This window comes from Prionailurus bengalensis, chromosome A1, assembly GCF_016509475.1.
Source record: "Prionailurus bengalensis isolate Pbe53 chromosome A1, Fcat_Pben_1.1_paternal_pri, whole genome shotgun sequence".
Classification (NCBI taxonomy): domain Eukaryota; kingdom Metazoa; phylum Chordata; class Mammalia; order Carnivora; family Felidae; genus Prionailurus; species Prionailurus bengalensis.
This window is the reverse complement of record NC_057343.1, coordinates 89,644,396-89,657,422: the sequence shown is the minus strand read 5'-3', so window position 1 is coordinate 89,657,422 and position 13,027 is coordinate 89,644,396. Positions and strand designations below refer to the sequence as shown.

Genomic DNA, 13,027 nt, shown 5'->3' with positions numbered 1-13,027 from the left:
TATCACCTCACGCCAGTCAGAGTGGCCAAAATGAACAAATCAGGAGACTATAGATGTGGAGAGGATGTGGAGAAACGGGAACCCTCTTGCACTGTTGGTGGGAATGCAAATTGGTGCAGCCGCTCTGGAAAGCAGTGTGGAGGTTCCTCAGAAAATTAAAAATAGACCTACCCTATGACCCAGCAATAGCATTGCTAGGAATTTATCCAAGGGATACAGGAGCACTGATGCATAGGGCCACTTGTACCCCAATGTTCATAGCAGCACTCTCAACAATAGCCAAATTATGGAAAGAGCCTAAATGTCCATCAACTGATGAATGGATAAAGAAATTGTGGTTTATATACACAATGGAGTATTACATGGCAATGAGAAAAAATGAAATATGGCCTTTTGTAGCAACGTGGATGGAACTGGAGAGTGTGATGCTAAGTGAAATAAGCCATATAGAGAAAGACAGATACCATATGGTCTCACTCTTATGTGGATCCTGAGAAACTTAACAGGAACCCATGGGGGAGGGGAAGGAAAAAAAAAAAAAAAAAAAAGAGGTTAGAATGGGAGAGAGCCAAAGCATAAGAGACTGTTAAAAACTGAGAACAAGCTGAGGGTTGATGGGGGGTGGGAGGGAGGAGAGGGTGGGTGATGGGTATTGAGGAGGGCACCTTTTGGGATGAGCACTGGGTGTTGTATGGAAACCAATTTGTCAATAAATTTCAGAAAAAAAAAAAAAAAAAAAAAAAAAAAAAAACCACAATGAGCTATCACACCTATCAGAATGGCTAAAATCAACAACTTAGGAAACAACAGGTGTTGCAAGGATATGGAGAAAGGGGAACCCTCTTGCACTGTTGATGGGAAAGCAAACTGGTGCAGCCACTCTGGAAAACAGTATGGAAGTTTATCAGAAAGTTAAAAGTATAGACCAATTATGATCCAGCAATTGCACTGCTAGGTAGTTCTCAAAAGAATACAATGAATACAATGAATACAAAGAATACAATGCTCATTATTGCAGCATTATTTACTATAGACATGGAAGCAGCCCAAATGCCCATCAATTGATGAATGGATAAAGAAGAAGTGGTGTGTGTGTGTGTGTGTGTGTGTGTGTAATGTAATATTATTTAGCCATAAAAAGAATGAAATCTTGCCATTTGCAAGACATAGATGAAGCTGCAGAGTATGATGCCAAGCAAAATAAGACAGAGAAAGAGAAATACTGTGTTATTTCACTCATATGTGGAATTTAAGAAACAAAACAAACAAGCAAAAGGTAAATATAAGAGAGAAAGAGATAAAGACAAATCAATAAATAGACTGGAACAAACAGAGGGGAGGTCGGTGGGGGTGGGTTAAATAGGTGATGGGGATTAAGGAGTGCACTTGTCTGTATGAGCATTGGGTGATGCATGGATGTGTTGAATCACTATATTGTACACCTGAAACGAATATAACACTGTATGTTAACTAACTGGAATTAAAAACTTTTTAAAAAAGTAAATCCTCCTAGGGGCGCCTGGGTAGCTCAGTCAGTTGAGCATCTGACTTCAACTCAACTCATTATCACCCAGTTCATGGGTTCAAGCCCCACATCGGGCTCTGTGCTGAACTCTTGCTCAGAGCCTGGAGCCTGCTTCAGATTCTGTGTCTCCTTCTCTTTCTGCCCCTCCCTTGCTCGTGCTCTCTGTCTCTCAAAAATAAATAAATGTAAAATTAAAAAATTAAAAAGTAAATCCTCCTAGGAAAGGCAACACTATACACTAATTTAGACCAGCGTGTTAATTACTTACTATAGTTGCCCTTCCACAGGACTAGGTGGACTGCAACACAAGATTCTGGAACCTCATAATTTTGCCTGGAGTTTTATTGCAGCATGCAAGGTGGTTCCTGATGTCTTCCCCCCCCACCCCCCCCACCCCCCCCACCCAATCCCACACCTATTGTGGCCTTCTCCTCCATCTCCCCCTTCCTTTGGATTCACTCTACCCTCCTCTGTTCAGGCACACAGCCCATGTTGCTGAGTTCTTGGGGAGAAAAGCGAATCTGATAAATTACTCACACTTCCCTGCAAATTAAACGTGCCTCCCTTCTCAGTGTCATTTGCATTAAAAAGAAAGATATCCTAGGAAGATGAACGTTTAATGGTGGAATTGTAACCGAATCCTATAATTTGCAGGAGAGGGGCTGGCAGGGTTTGTCTGGGGGCGGGTCTGAAGTCAGACATACTTCACTGCTGCACGCGAGTTATTTGGGGGTGGAGAGGTGGGCGGAGCAGAAGGATGGGTTTAGAATTAGATTGTTGCGGTCCATCACTCTCCACAGGGAGCCTAAACTACTGAACACCTTCCACCCCGCACGCATCTGGTTACCCCACTAGTCGGTAGCCTCACTGTGGGCGTGGTATCCAGAACTTACCCAGCTCTTCGGTGAGTCTCCCTAGAGAAAAAACGAAGAAAAGAGGAAAATCTCAATTGATGTACACTGAGGCTTCACTTCTCTAAAGTGCACAGACTCGGCCCCAGTGAGTTCTGAGGAACCAGGATGGGCTACACGCGAGGGAGGAGCGGGCTCCGTGGCAGGGGAAGTGGCAAAGCAAACCTCCGCCACCGCGTTTCTCACTTCCAAGCGCCACGGGTCTGAAGTACTCGCCTTCCTGAACCAGCAAATTCCCCCTCTCCCCACCACCTTCAGCTAGTTAAGGGTGCGGGCAAAGAGCGCGCCTCTTTCCCTGCTTACCTTTGTCCTTCTCAGCCTGCTTCTTCAACTTTTCTGAAAAGAGGAAACAAGGGGAGTGCAAGTGACGGTACACACTCGCCTGCTGTTTCCAAGGCCCACCCCAGCCCCGCGTTTTCGCAGGACCGCACTGCCCTCTCCGCGGGCCTCCTCCTCCACTTTCCTCCCAGCAAAGCCTGAGCCTGGCGGGAGGCCCCCGGCCTGCCCCGTACCTTGGGACCTACGTTGCTTCTGAAAGAAGTACAGCGCCAGCGTCAAGAGAAAAGCCAGGAGGAATGGCAGTCCCATCAGAGACCCAAGGAAAGCTCTCTTCCAGGGTGAGGTTCCGGGTAAAAATGCATCTGGAAAACACCCCACAAAGAGTTGTTTCGCTTTAGGCACCACTAAACACTAAGTGAGAAGACTATTCTGGACCCAGCGTGCCGGAAATCCTTCCAAGTTGGCAGGCGTTAGACCTTCTGGGCAGCACCATAGCAATCTGTGAAAACGGGCATCATGACAGCGGCCGCACCACGCTCTCCCCAGGTAGGACCCTGAGGAATAGTGGCCAGCTCGAACTTGCTTAGTGGAAAAGGGAAATTGAAGGATGTGGAAGGGAGGTAGTGATGGACCCCACCTACTCTCCCAGCTTAGAACTTCTGTGACCATGGCTCTGTCCTCCCTCTACTCTCCGCAATTGTCCTATATCTGAAGAACTTGAAAATCCAAGGTGTTGGTATCCAAAGAACGGTGAATTATTGCTCTCTACTGCTAGGGTCAACTCCGCAAGTCATTTCATTTTGCCAACTTCTTATAAACACTTGCTTTTACTTCTCATCACACCTTTGGAAGAAATGTTAGCAAAATTGCTTAAGGGTTGACTACTAGTTCCCCCTTGTCCTCCCCAGGCTCACTGAGGAGGCTCTGCCCTGAAGCAAGATGTGGCCCAGGCCCACTCAGACAGGGGCTAGATGGCAAAGAGATACATGGAAAATGGAAGGTAACTCTTTCAAAATTCTTGTGGCAATTTAATGGAATAATTTGGTGTCTGTTAAAGATAATTATTTTTCAAGTGATGATTTTAGTTCAGTGGTCTTTTTAAAAATACATTTTTCTTTTTTATTGTGGTAAAATGTATAACATAAAATTTACCATCTTAACCATTTTTGAGAGTACAATTCAGTGGCATTAAGTTACTTTCACATTGTTGTGGATCATCATCATCATCCATCTCCACAACTCTTTTCAAATTCCCAAACTGAAATTCTACTCATTAAATACTAACTCCCCATTTACCAGCCACCCCAACCCAGTCTATGGCAACTCCTATTCTACCTTCCATCTCTAAATGAATTTGATGACTCTAGTCACCTCACTGTAAGTGAATCAAACAATATTTGTCCCTTGGTGTCTGGCTTATTTCACAGCATGGAGTTTCCTCAAGAGTTAAAAATAGAACTACCTTATGATCCAGCAACTCATAATTAGATATTTACCCAAGGATACAAAAACAGAATTCAAAGGGATTACATGCACCTGTATGTTTATTGCAGTATTATCAACAATAGCCAAGATATGGAAGCAGCCCAAGTGTCCATTGTCTGATGAATGGATAGAGAAAACATGTATACATATACAATGGAATATTACTCTGCTATAAAAAGGATGAAATCTTGCTATTTGCAAAGACATAGATGGAGCTAGAGAGTTTTACGCTAGGCAAAATAAATTAGTGAAAAAAATACCATATGATTTCACTCATGTGTGGAAATTAAAAAACAAAACAAAGGAACAAAGGGAAAAGAAGAGAGAGAGAGGCAAACCAAGAAACAAACTCTTAACTATAGAGAACAAACTAATGGTTACCAGAGGGGAGGTTGGGTGAAGGATGGTTAAATAGGTGATGGGGATTAAGGAGTGCACTTGTCATGATAAGTACATCATCACTGGGTGATGTTTGGAATTGTTGAATCACTATGTTGTACACTTGAAACTAATATAACACTGTATGTTAACTAACTGGAATTAAAGTAAAAACTTTAAAAAGTTATAGCCTTATTAATATACTATGTATGATATTCAAAAAAGTTGATTTTGTATAATCATTTGCATTAGTGTGCAATATTCATTTTTACTGCTTTTGTGTTTCCTACCTTTATACTGTCATTTTTGATCTCTTCTTTCCACACAAAGAGTCCCTTTTAATATATCTCCCAGGGCTGGTTTAGTAGGTCATTAACTCCTTAAGTTTTTGTTTGTCTGGGAAACTCTTTATCTTTCCTTCTATTCTTAATGATAGCCTTGCTAGATAGTGTATTCTTGGCTGCAGATTTTTCCCATTCAGCACTTTGAATAATCATCATTTCCTTTTGGCTTGCACTGTTTCTATTAAAAAATCTGCTAACCTTATGGGCTTTCCCTTGTAAGTTATTGACTTCTTTTGTCTTGGTGCTTTTAAGACTTTTTATCACTATATTTTGCAAATTTATTTTTTATTTCTAAAAAAGTTTTTTAATTTTTATTTATTTTTGAGAGAGAGAGAGACAGAGCATGAGCAGGGGAGGGGCAGAGAGAGAGAGACAGAGACAGAGACAGAGACAGAATCTGAAGCAGGCTTCAGGCTCTGAGCTGTCAGCACAGAGCCCAATGCGGGGTTTGAACCCATAGACTATGAGCTCATGACCCGTCTTGATCACTAATGTCCTTCAGTCTTTTCTCAAGTCCAGTGATTATCCTTATGGTTATTGCTTTAATTTATCTATCAGGTATGTTACTTATTTCTGTTTCACTTAGATCTCTTTGTGATAATTTTCTCTGTCATTTTGTCTGCCCCTCTGTGTCTGTTTCTCCGTGTTAAGAAAGTTAGCTATGTTTTCTGCTTTTGAAATTTACTTTATGAAGAATCGATCCTGGAGTGCCCTGCAGTACAGTGTCCCTGTTTACAAGGAACAGGCACTTCAGGAAAACATCCTATGTGTTTTGCTTATGCCTTACTGTTGAGTTTGAGTCAGTTTTCTTTTCAATGTAGTTGTCTTCCCTCACTCTTCCCTTGTTGTGGGCTATGCTTGCTCTCTGTGACATTAGTGGGACCTAGGCATGATAGCTGTGATGGACACTTGCGAGTGTGGTGGAGGTGTTAGCAATATTTGCATTGGACCACTTCTCCTATGCCAGATCCCCTGGAGCACTGTGACAGCTGGGGGCTTTCACCAGGCTGGTAGGGAAATGAGGTTGGTCACAGCACTCAATGATGGCTGAGTGTGACTGAGTATGGCCCATGATGATGGCTTGTGGTGCAGGGCTGGGCACTGCACTGCAGCTGGGCAGGGTAGGCTGTGGAGCTGTGCACCTGTCAGCTGGGTGGGATGCATATGCAGCTTTAACAATATTTGCCCTGAACTCTGGGTCAAGACTACAAGTGTCTGTGCAGCCTCACCTCCCACAGATGGCTCTGTGTTTATGCTGGGAGGTGGTGGAGAAAAATGTGCCTGTTAGTTCCCTCACTTTTGGAGAATTCCCCCAACACTCTCTGAAATCACTATGAACAGATCTGACCTCTGTTTACCCCAACTTTGTGTCAACTGCCTTTTTTTATGTTGCCTGTGTGTGCAGGCTGCTGTCTTTTTAAGTGACCCAGCTGTCACACTCCCAGCTCACCCAATGCCAAATCAGCTGACTTTTAAAGCTCCAGGCTCCAAATCCCACTGTTTTTACAAACTCACAGAATTCAGCCTCTCCAGTTTTTTAATGACAAACATTATGGGGAATAGTCTTCCCCATGTGAAATCCCTGGTGTGAGGGCTTGTTTCTCTGCCCTCTCTATGTGGGTAACCTCCCTTTGCATTTTTGACCTTCCTAACCTTTCAGCTGCAGCTTCTTCTCTATATTTAATTGTGGAGTTTGTTCTGCAAGTCTTCAGATCACTTTCTGGTTTGTTGACTTGGATGTGGATGATATTTAGTTGTAAATGTGGGATGGGATGAGTTCAGGGTCTTCCAACTCTGTCATTTTCCCAAGTTCCTCTCTTCCTTATGGGTTTCTTAATAACATTTTCTTTTTTCTAGCTTACTTGATTGTCAGAATACAGCATATAATACATATAACATACAAAATGTATGTTAAGCTCCTATTTGTGTTATAAGTAAGGCTGCCAGTCAACAGTAGATTATTAATAGTTAAGTTTTGGGGAGTCAAAAGTGGTCAGCACTCTTAACGCACTGAATTGTTTAAGGTCAACTGTAATATAACTTTATTTATGCCAATGTGAAAAATGCTCCATAGGTTAGGTTTATCCTCAAGACTTAAAACAATTGGTCATGAAAATTAAAACCTTCAGTGTGTGCTTTATAATAAAATTTTGGCCCTAGATAACAGCCTCACCCTTAAGCTCATTGCCTAACCATCTTCTTCCCTGACCTACCACTTTTAAATCCACATACACACCCTACCATGCCCTAGCACACTTCCCTGCTTCATTTTCTGTACAGCACCTAAAATACTTTTTTTAGTACCTAACATCCTCTAACCTTACAATATAATTCACTCTTTTATTTGTATTTTCTCCACAGGAATGTGAACCTGAGTGCAAGAGTTCGGTATTTATTGAGGGCTCTCAATAAATATCATTTAAGGGATGAAATTAGGAACACATGGGATCTCATTATGACCTCTAATTAGTTTCTGGATTTTAGGGCATGGACTTTAGTGCATAAGTTGGTTCCCTGGGGCCTCCCCTGCATACTGTTTGGGTGAGTGGGAGCTGTTGTACTTTTAGTAGGTTCCTGATATCCAAATCACTAACTTTTCAGGTGTCAAGACCAGCCCACCCCATAGACAGCCAGGCCCCAGTACCACTGTACCCTTTTAGATGGCCTTTGGAACAATGTACAGGGAGGACATGATGAGTAAGAAGATGAGGGTTAGTTGGCACCAACTGACCTGCTATCTGGATGGTGAACTCTTTCTTCTGTATCAGGAGAGAGTTTTGGATGGAGCAGGACACATTACTGTGGGCACCCCCTTGAACAATCACAGATGTTTCCAGATTGAACAGGCCCTGGGCATCCTGGACTATGGCTTCCATCTTTGGAGGCAGGCACTGTCCTTTATGATCTTTCCATTGAGCCTGGGGCTTGGGGTACCAGCCACTGGAACTGCACTTCAGCTGAATGCCTCCCTCCTTGAAGCCCTCAAGGGAGATGTGAGGGTCTGAGCCCATTCCTGGGAAAAGCAAGAAGAGTGGGAAAGATCAGGCTCCTTCCCAGAAGTTGTACATGATGTTCATGCCACCACTCACCATCTGCAGTCATTATAAGGAATCATGACTGTGACTGCTCCTAACACACATGTGGGCTCACAGCCCCCACCTATGGAATGTAAATTACAGTTTATTTTTAAGTTTATTTATTTATTTATTTTGAGAGACAGAGTATCTGCATGTGCAAGTTGGGGAGGGGCAGACAGAGAGGGAGAGAATTCCAAATAGGCTTCATGTTGTCAGTGTAGAGCCCCACATGGGGCTCGATCCCACAAACCATGATATCATGACCTGAGCCGAAATCAAGAGTTGGATTATTAACCTACTTAGCCACCCAGGTGCCCACAAATGATATTTTAAATTTGTGGTGGCATGCGGGACATGGGAACAGTAGTACCCATGAAGGACATTTGGAAATATTATGGGGGGCTATTTGGCCAAGAAGAGCTGCTAGAATTTAGTCATATTACATAAGGGACAGTCCCTTGAAGTAAAGAAAAATCCCACCCCAAATTTCAATATATTGTCCTCTGTCTCTCTTGAATCCCACCAGCACTCAAGTGCCTGTGTCACATGCACTCCTTTATTTCTCCATCCTGAGGAGCTAACTTTATATTTTGAATATGCAAAACATTAATATGTTTAGCAATATGCAGAAGAATGAAACTAGACCACTTTCTTACACCATTCACAAAAATAAACTCCAAATGGAAAAAGGACCTGAATGTGACACAAGAAACCATCAAAACCCTAGAGGAGAAAGCAGGAAAAGACCCCTCTGACCTCAGCCATAGCAATTTCTTACTCGACACATCCCCAAAGGCAAGGGAATTAAAAGCAAAAGTGAATTACTGGGACCTTATGAAGATAAAAAGCTTCTGCACAGCAAAGGAAACAACCGACAAAACTAAAAGGCAACCAACGGAATGGGAAAAGATATTTGCAAATGACATATCGGCAAAGGGCTAGTATCCAAAATCTATAAAGAGCTCACCAAACTCCACACCCAAAAAACAAATAACCCAGTGAAGAAATGGGCAGAAAACATGAATAGACACTTCTCTAAAGAAGACATCCGGATGGCCAACAGGCACATGAAAAGATGCTCAATGTCGCTCCTCATCAGGGAAATACAAATCAAAACCACACTCAGATACCACCTCACGCCAGTCAGAATGGCTAAAATGAACAAATCAGGAGACTATAGATGCTGGAGAGGATGTGGAGAAATGGGAAGCCTCTTGCACTGTTGGTGGGAATGCAAACTGGTGCAGCCACTTTGGAAAATAGTGTGGAGGTTCCTCAAAAAATTAAAAACAGATCTACCCTATTAACCAGCAAAAACACTGCTAGGAATTTACCCATAGGATACAGGAGTGCTGATGCACAGGGGCACTTGTACCCCAATGTTTATAGCAGCACTTTCAACAATAGCCAAATTATGGAAAGAGCCTAAATGTCCATCGACTGATGAATGGATAAAGAAATTGTGGTTTATATACACAATGGAATACTACTTGGCAATGAGAAAGAATGAAATATGGCCTTTTGTAGCAACATGTATGGAACTGGAGAATGTTATGCTAAGTGAAATAAGTCATACAGAGAAAGACAGACAACATATATTTTCACTGTTATGTGGATCCTTAACAGAAGACCATGGGGGAGGGGAAGGGGAAAAAAAGTTGGAGAGAGAGGGAGCCAAACCATAAAAGACTCTTAAAAACTGAAAATAAACTGAGGGTTGATGGGAGGTGGGATGGAGGGGAGGATGGGTGATGGGCATTGAGGAGGGCATCTGTTGGGATGAGCACTGGGTGTTGTATGGAAACCAATTTGACAATAAATTTCGTATTAAAAAAATAAAAATACATTAACATATTTAAAGAGCCATACTGTAAAAATGTGTAGCAGGAAAGCCCCAAACCTTTCTACATCCTTTCCATCCATTGCACCTTCCCCCCTCTCAGGTAACCAATTTCATTAGTTCCTAGTGTATCCTTCCTGTGTTCCTTTTGTGCAATGTTTATTTTTCCTCCCACAAAAGTTTAAATGCTATAGAACTCTTTTGCACCTGTTTTTTTTCTCTTGCCAACAACCTAGAAGTCACTCCACATCAGTTCATAGAGCTCCTTCTCATTTTTTTCAGCTGCATACTGTGGATCATTCCAATGTGTGACATAGTCAACACCTACGCTTAGATACTAAGGTAGTTTCCACTGTTGTACAATTACAAATGATGTTACAAAGATTAAATTTATATGTATGCCTTTTTCATATTGGAGTTGTAGGAGGTTTACCTTCAGGGTAAACTCCTAGAGATGGGGTTGCAGTTTAAACGGTAGATGTGCAAGCTATCCTGTTAACTATTGCCAAATCCCCCTGCACTGGAGTTTTGCTTTCAACTTCATCATCAGGGTACAGAGCAGAAGGCCTGCTTCCCCTGTATGGTCAAACTGTTGAATTTTTGCCAATCTCTGAGGTAAAATATTGCACATCAGGGTAGCTTTAATTTACCTTTCTTTCATGATGAGTAAAGGTGATCATCTTTTTATATGTTTAAGGGCCATTTGTATATATTTTTTGTGAACATTTACTTTGTTCATTTGCTAATGAATCTTTATTTTTAATAGTTTTTTTAAATTAGATATATTTTCCCTTTCTCCATGTTTCTCTGTCTACTCTTGAGCAAACCAAATCTGTCCAAATGGACCCCTTTGTCTCTCCTACTGGGGCTTGGCTAGGTCACATACCTGCTACCTCCAGCTCCCAGACTGCTTCCCTAGAGAAGTTGCTGGAGAGGAAACGGCACCCATACAGGCCCTCATCAGCAGGAATGATGCCAAGGAGTTGCAGGTTCACACTACCATCCATGATATCATCTTTGAGGAGTTTGGTCCTGTTCTGGAACTGCACCATCTGCTGGCTGTAGAGCTCCTGCCGCCCCTGGTACAGGTGGACCACTTCAGAGGTCCGACTCCGGAACCAGCGGATCTCCATATCCTCAGCATCCAGGTATGGTGACAAGTGGCATGAGAACTCCACTTCTTCCCCCACAAGTGCCAGGATGGATTCCCCAGGGCCTACCACACTGACCTCCTCTAGGATGAGAAGCCAGAAAAACAGACCAAATCAGTTCTCATCAAAGATAAATTTTTATCACATTCCTTTGCAGCTCAGGAATCTATAGTAAAAAACTCAAATGACAAAAGTAAGACACTTTACAGAACAATGGTCTTGGCTTCTTGAAGAAATAATTGTCACAAATATGCCAAGTTAAAATATACACAAGGGATATTACAACCAGATACAATGTGTGGTGCTGGAGTGGTAATTTGTTTGAACCAACCAGTTGCAAATGTTGTTTTGGGGACAGTTATGTAAATATAGCCAGGACATTACATGAAAAGAAATCTTTGACCAAAAAAAAAAGAGGCAAGTTTCAGAACCATATGTACACTACTCTTTTATTTGATTAGAAAGTGACATGTTTGCATAAAAACATGTGCAGGAAAAAAAAGGCCTGAAATGAGATATACCAAATGGTTGATGGTGATAATTTCTGCATGATGGGAATAGATGTTTTCTTATTTTTTCCTTCTCTGATTTTCTAATTTTTTATAATGCACATGTACAGCTTCTCTAATAACAAAAGGTATTAAAATAATCTATGGGGGGCTCCTTGCTTCATGGATTTTCCTATCTAAAGGCCAAATCTTGCCTTCAAGATTTTTATTTATTAGAATTTTTTTATTTGATCACCCTCGTAAATGGTGTCTCCATGTGGTTCCTTTACTCCCTGTTTTTTGAAATTTCCATGAGAGTTGCCATTCCTGTAGCAGTCCCTTTGCATATTGTTTCCTGACACTCAGCATGCCCTCACTCTTCTTTCTGGCTTCACCTTTTCTCATACCTCTTTTTCTTCCTTTGAAGCTCAGCTAAAACCCAATCCCAAAGCTCTCCCTTCATGGATCCTTCCCATCCTTCACTTTGCTCATAGAATATAGTGGTGACTTTTTTTGTTCGCCCCATTTGAGACTCCTTCCTGCCCTCTGGGTATAGCCCTAACACATTTCCTACTAGCTTCCCTTTTCAGATTCCCTCAAGTTGTCTCTTCACCCACACCTGATGCCTGGCCCTCTCCTTGGGGCATGGCCTGCCTCAGTTAACACTCCATCTGTCATCTTCTTGAAAAATATATGTCCTTAAAGGGTCCACTCAAACAGTACCTTCTCTCTAGGGTTCTTCTTGGCTTTTTGGAAAAGACAGGTTTGTCTCTTACCTGTGCTCACAAATCTTTGGGTATGTTTCTCTTGCAGCCTTGTTCACATCCCTGAACAGATTTTATGTCACATCTGTCCCCCTCCCTTGACCTTCTTAAGGACCTGGGATGTGCCTCATCATTTTGGTATCCCTGGTTTCCAGCTCAGGGAATTCAAGAATTATGTTTGCATAATTAGTGTATCATCTCTGTTGGCTGCTTCTTTCATGAGAGCTGTTAAGCCTGAGGTTCTTCCTGCCCTTCAAAAGCTATGGCTTATATGTGGGAGTGGAGCACTTGGCATGGCCTGGTAGGGTATGGATTTCAGCTCTGGAAGCACCTGGCAGGAGGGGTGGGCAGAAGTGGAGTTGCGCATGGCCTGGCTGGCTGGGCTGCAAGTTTGACACACTACCTGAGTTCATCTCTCCAGGCCAAAGAAGAAGAAGGAGATGTGTGAATAAGAAGAGATTGTTGGACAGAGGTACTTGCTGGCAGAAGTCTGGCAAGACTGGGAAATCCACCATTTCTTCTTGGCAGTGGGGCCACCTGGAGAGGAACAAAGAGATGCTGGAATGGATGCAGAGGAGCTGGAACACAGCCCAGCAGGCCTGAGGTCTGTTGCTGACTCAATTATTTTTTATAATTACTTTTATAATAGTTCTTATTAATCCCAGTGCTTGGCTTCTTTTAAACCATAGCCGGATGTGAGAGCTGTTTCTAATTTTACCAGGTATCACTGCTAGTGGTGTTCCTGGCCGTGCTTGGATTCATGGAGCTGCAAGGAGGCAAGGCCA

General features: G+C 42.4%; 1 protein-coding gene across 1 annotated transcript in view; it reads right to left on the bottom strand.

Moving 5' to 3' along the window:
• BTNL9 (butyrophilin like 9) overlaps window positions 1-13,027 on the bottom strand; it is a 35,350-nt gene that overhangs the window by 18,616 nt on the left and 3,707 nt on the right. Inside the window, exons 2-7 of the mRNA XM_043584884.1 lie at window positions 12,646-12,779; window positions 10,726-11,073; window positions 7,654-7,935; window positions 2,949-3,077; window positions 2,740-2,772; window positions 2,419-2,439 (exon numbers count right to left, since the gene is read on the bottom strand). Of these exons, the coding sequence (XP_043440819.1) occupies window positions 2,419-2,439; window positions 2,740-2,772; window positions 2,949-3,077; window positions 7,654-7,935; window positions 10,726-11,073; window positions 12,646-12,757 (925 nt within the window). The 5' untranslated portion in view covers window positions 12,758-12,779. The remainder of the gene's footprint in view (window positions 1-2,418; window positions 2,440-2,739; window positions 2,773-2,948; window positions 3,078-7,653; window positions 7,936-10,725; window positions 11,074-12,645; window positions 12,780-13,027) is intronic.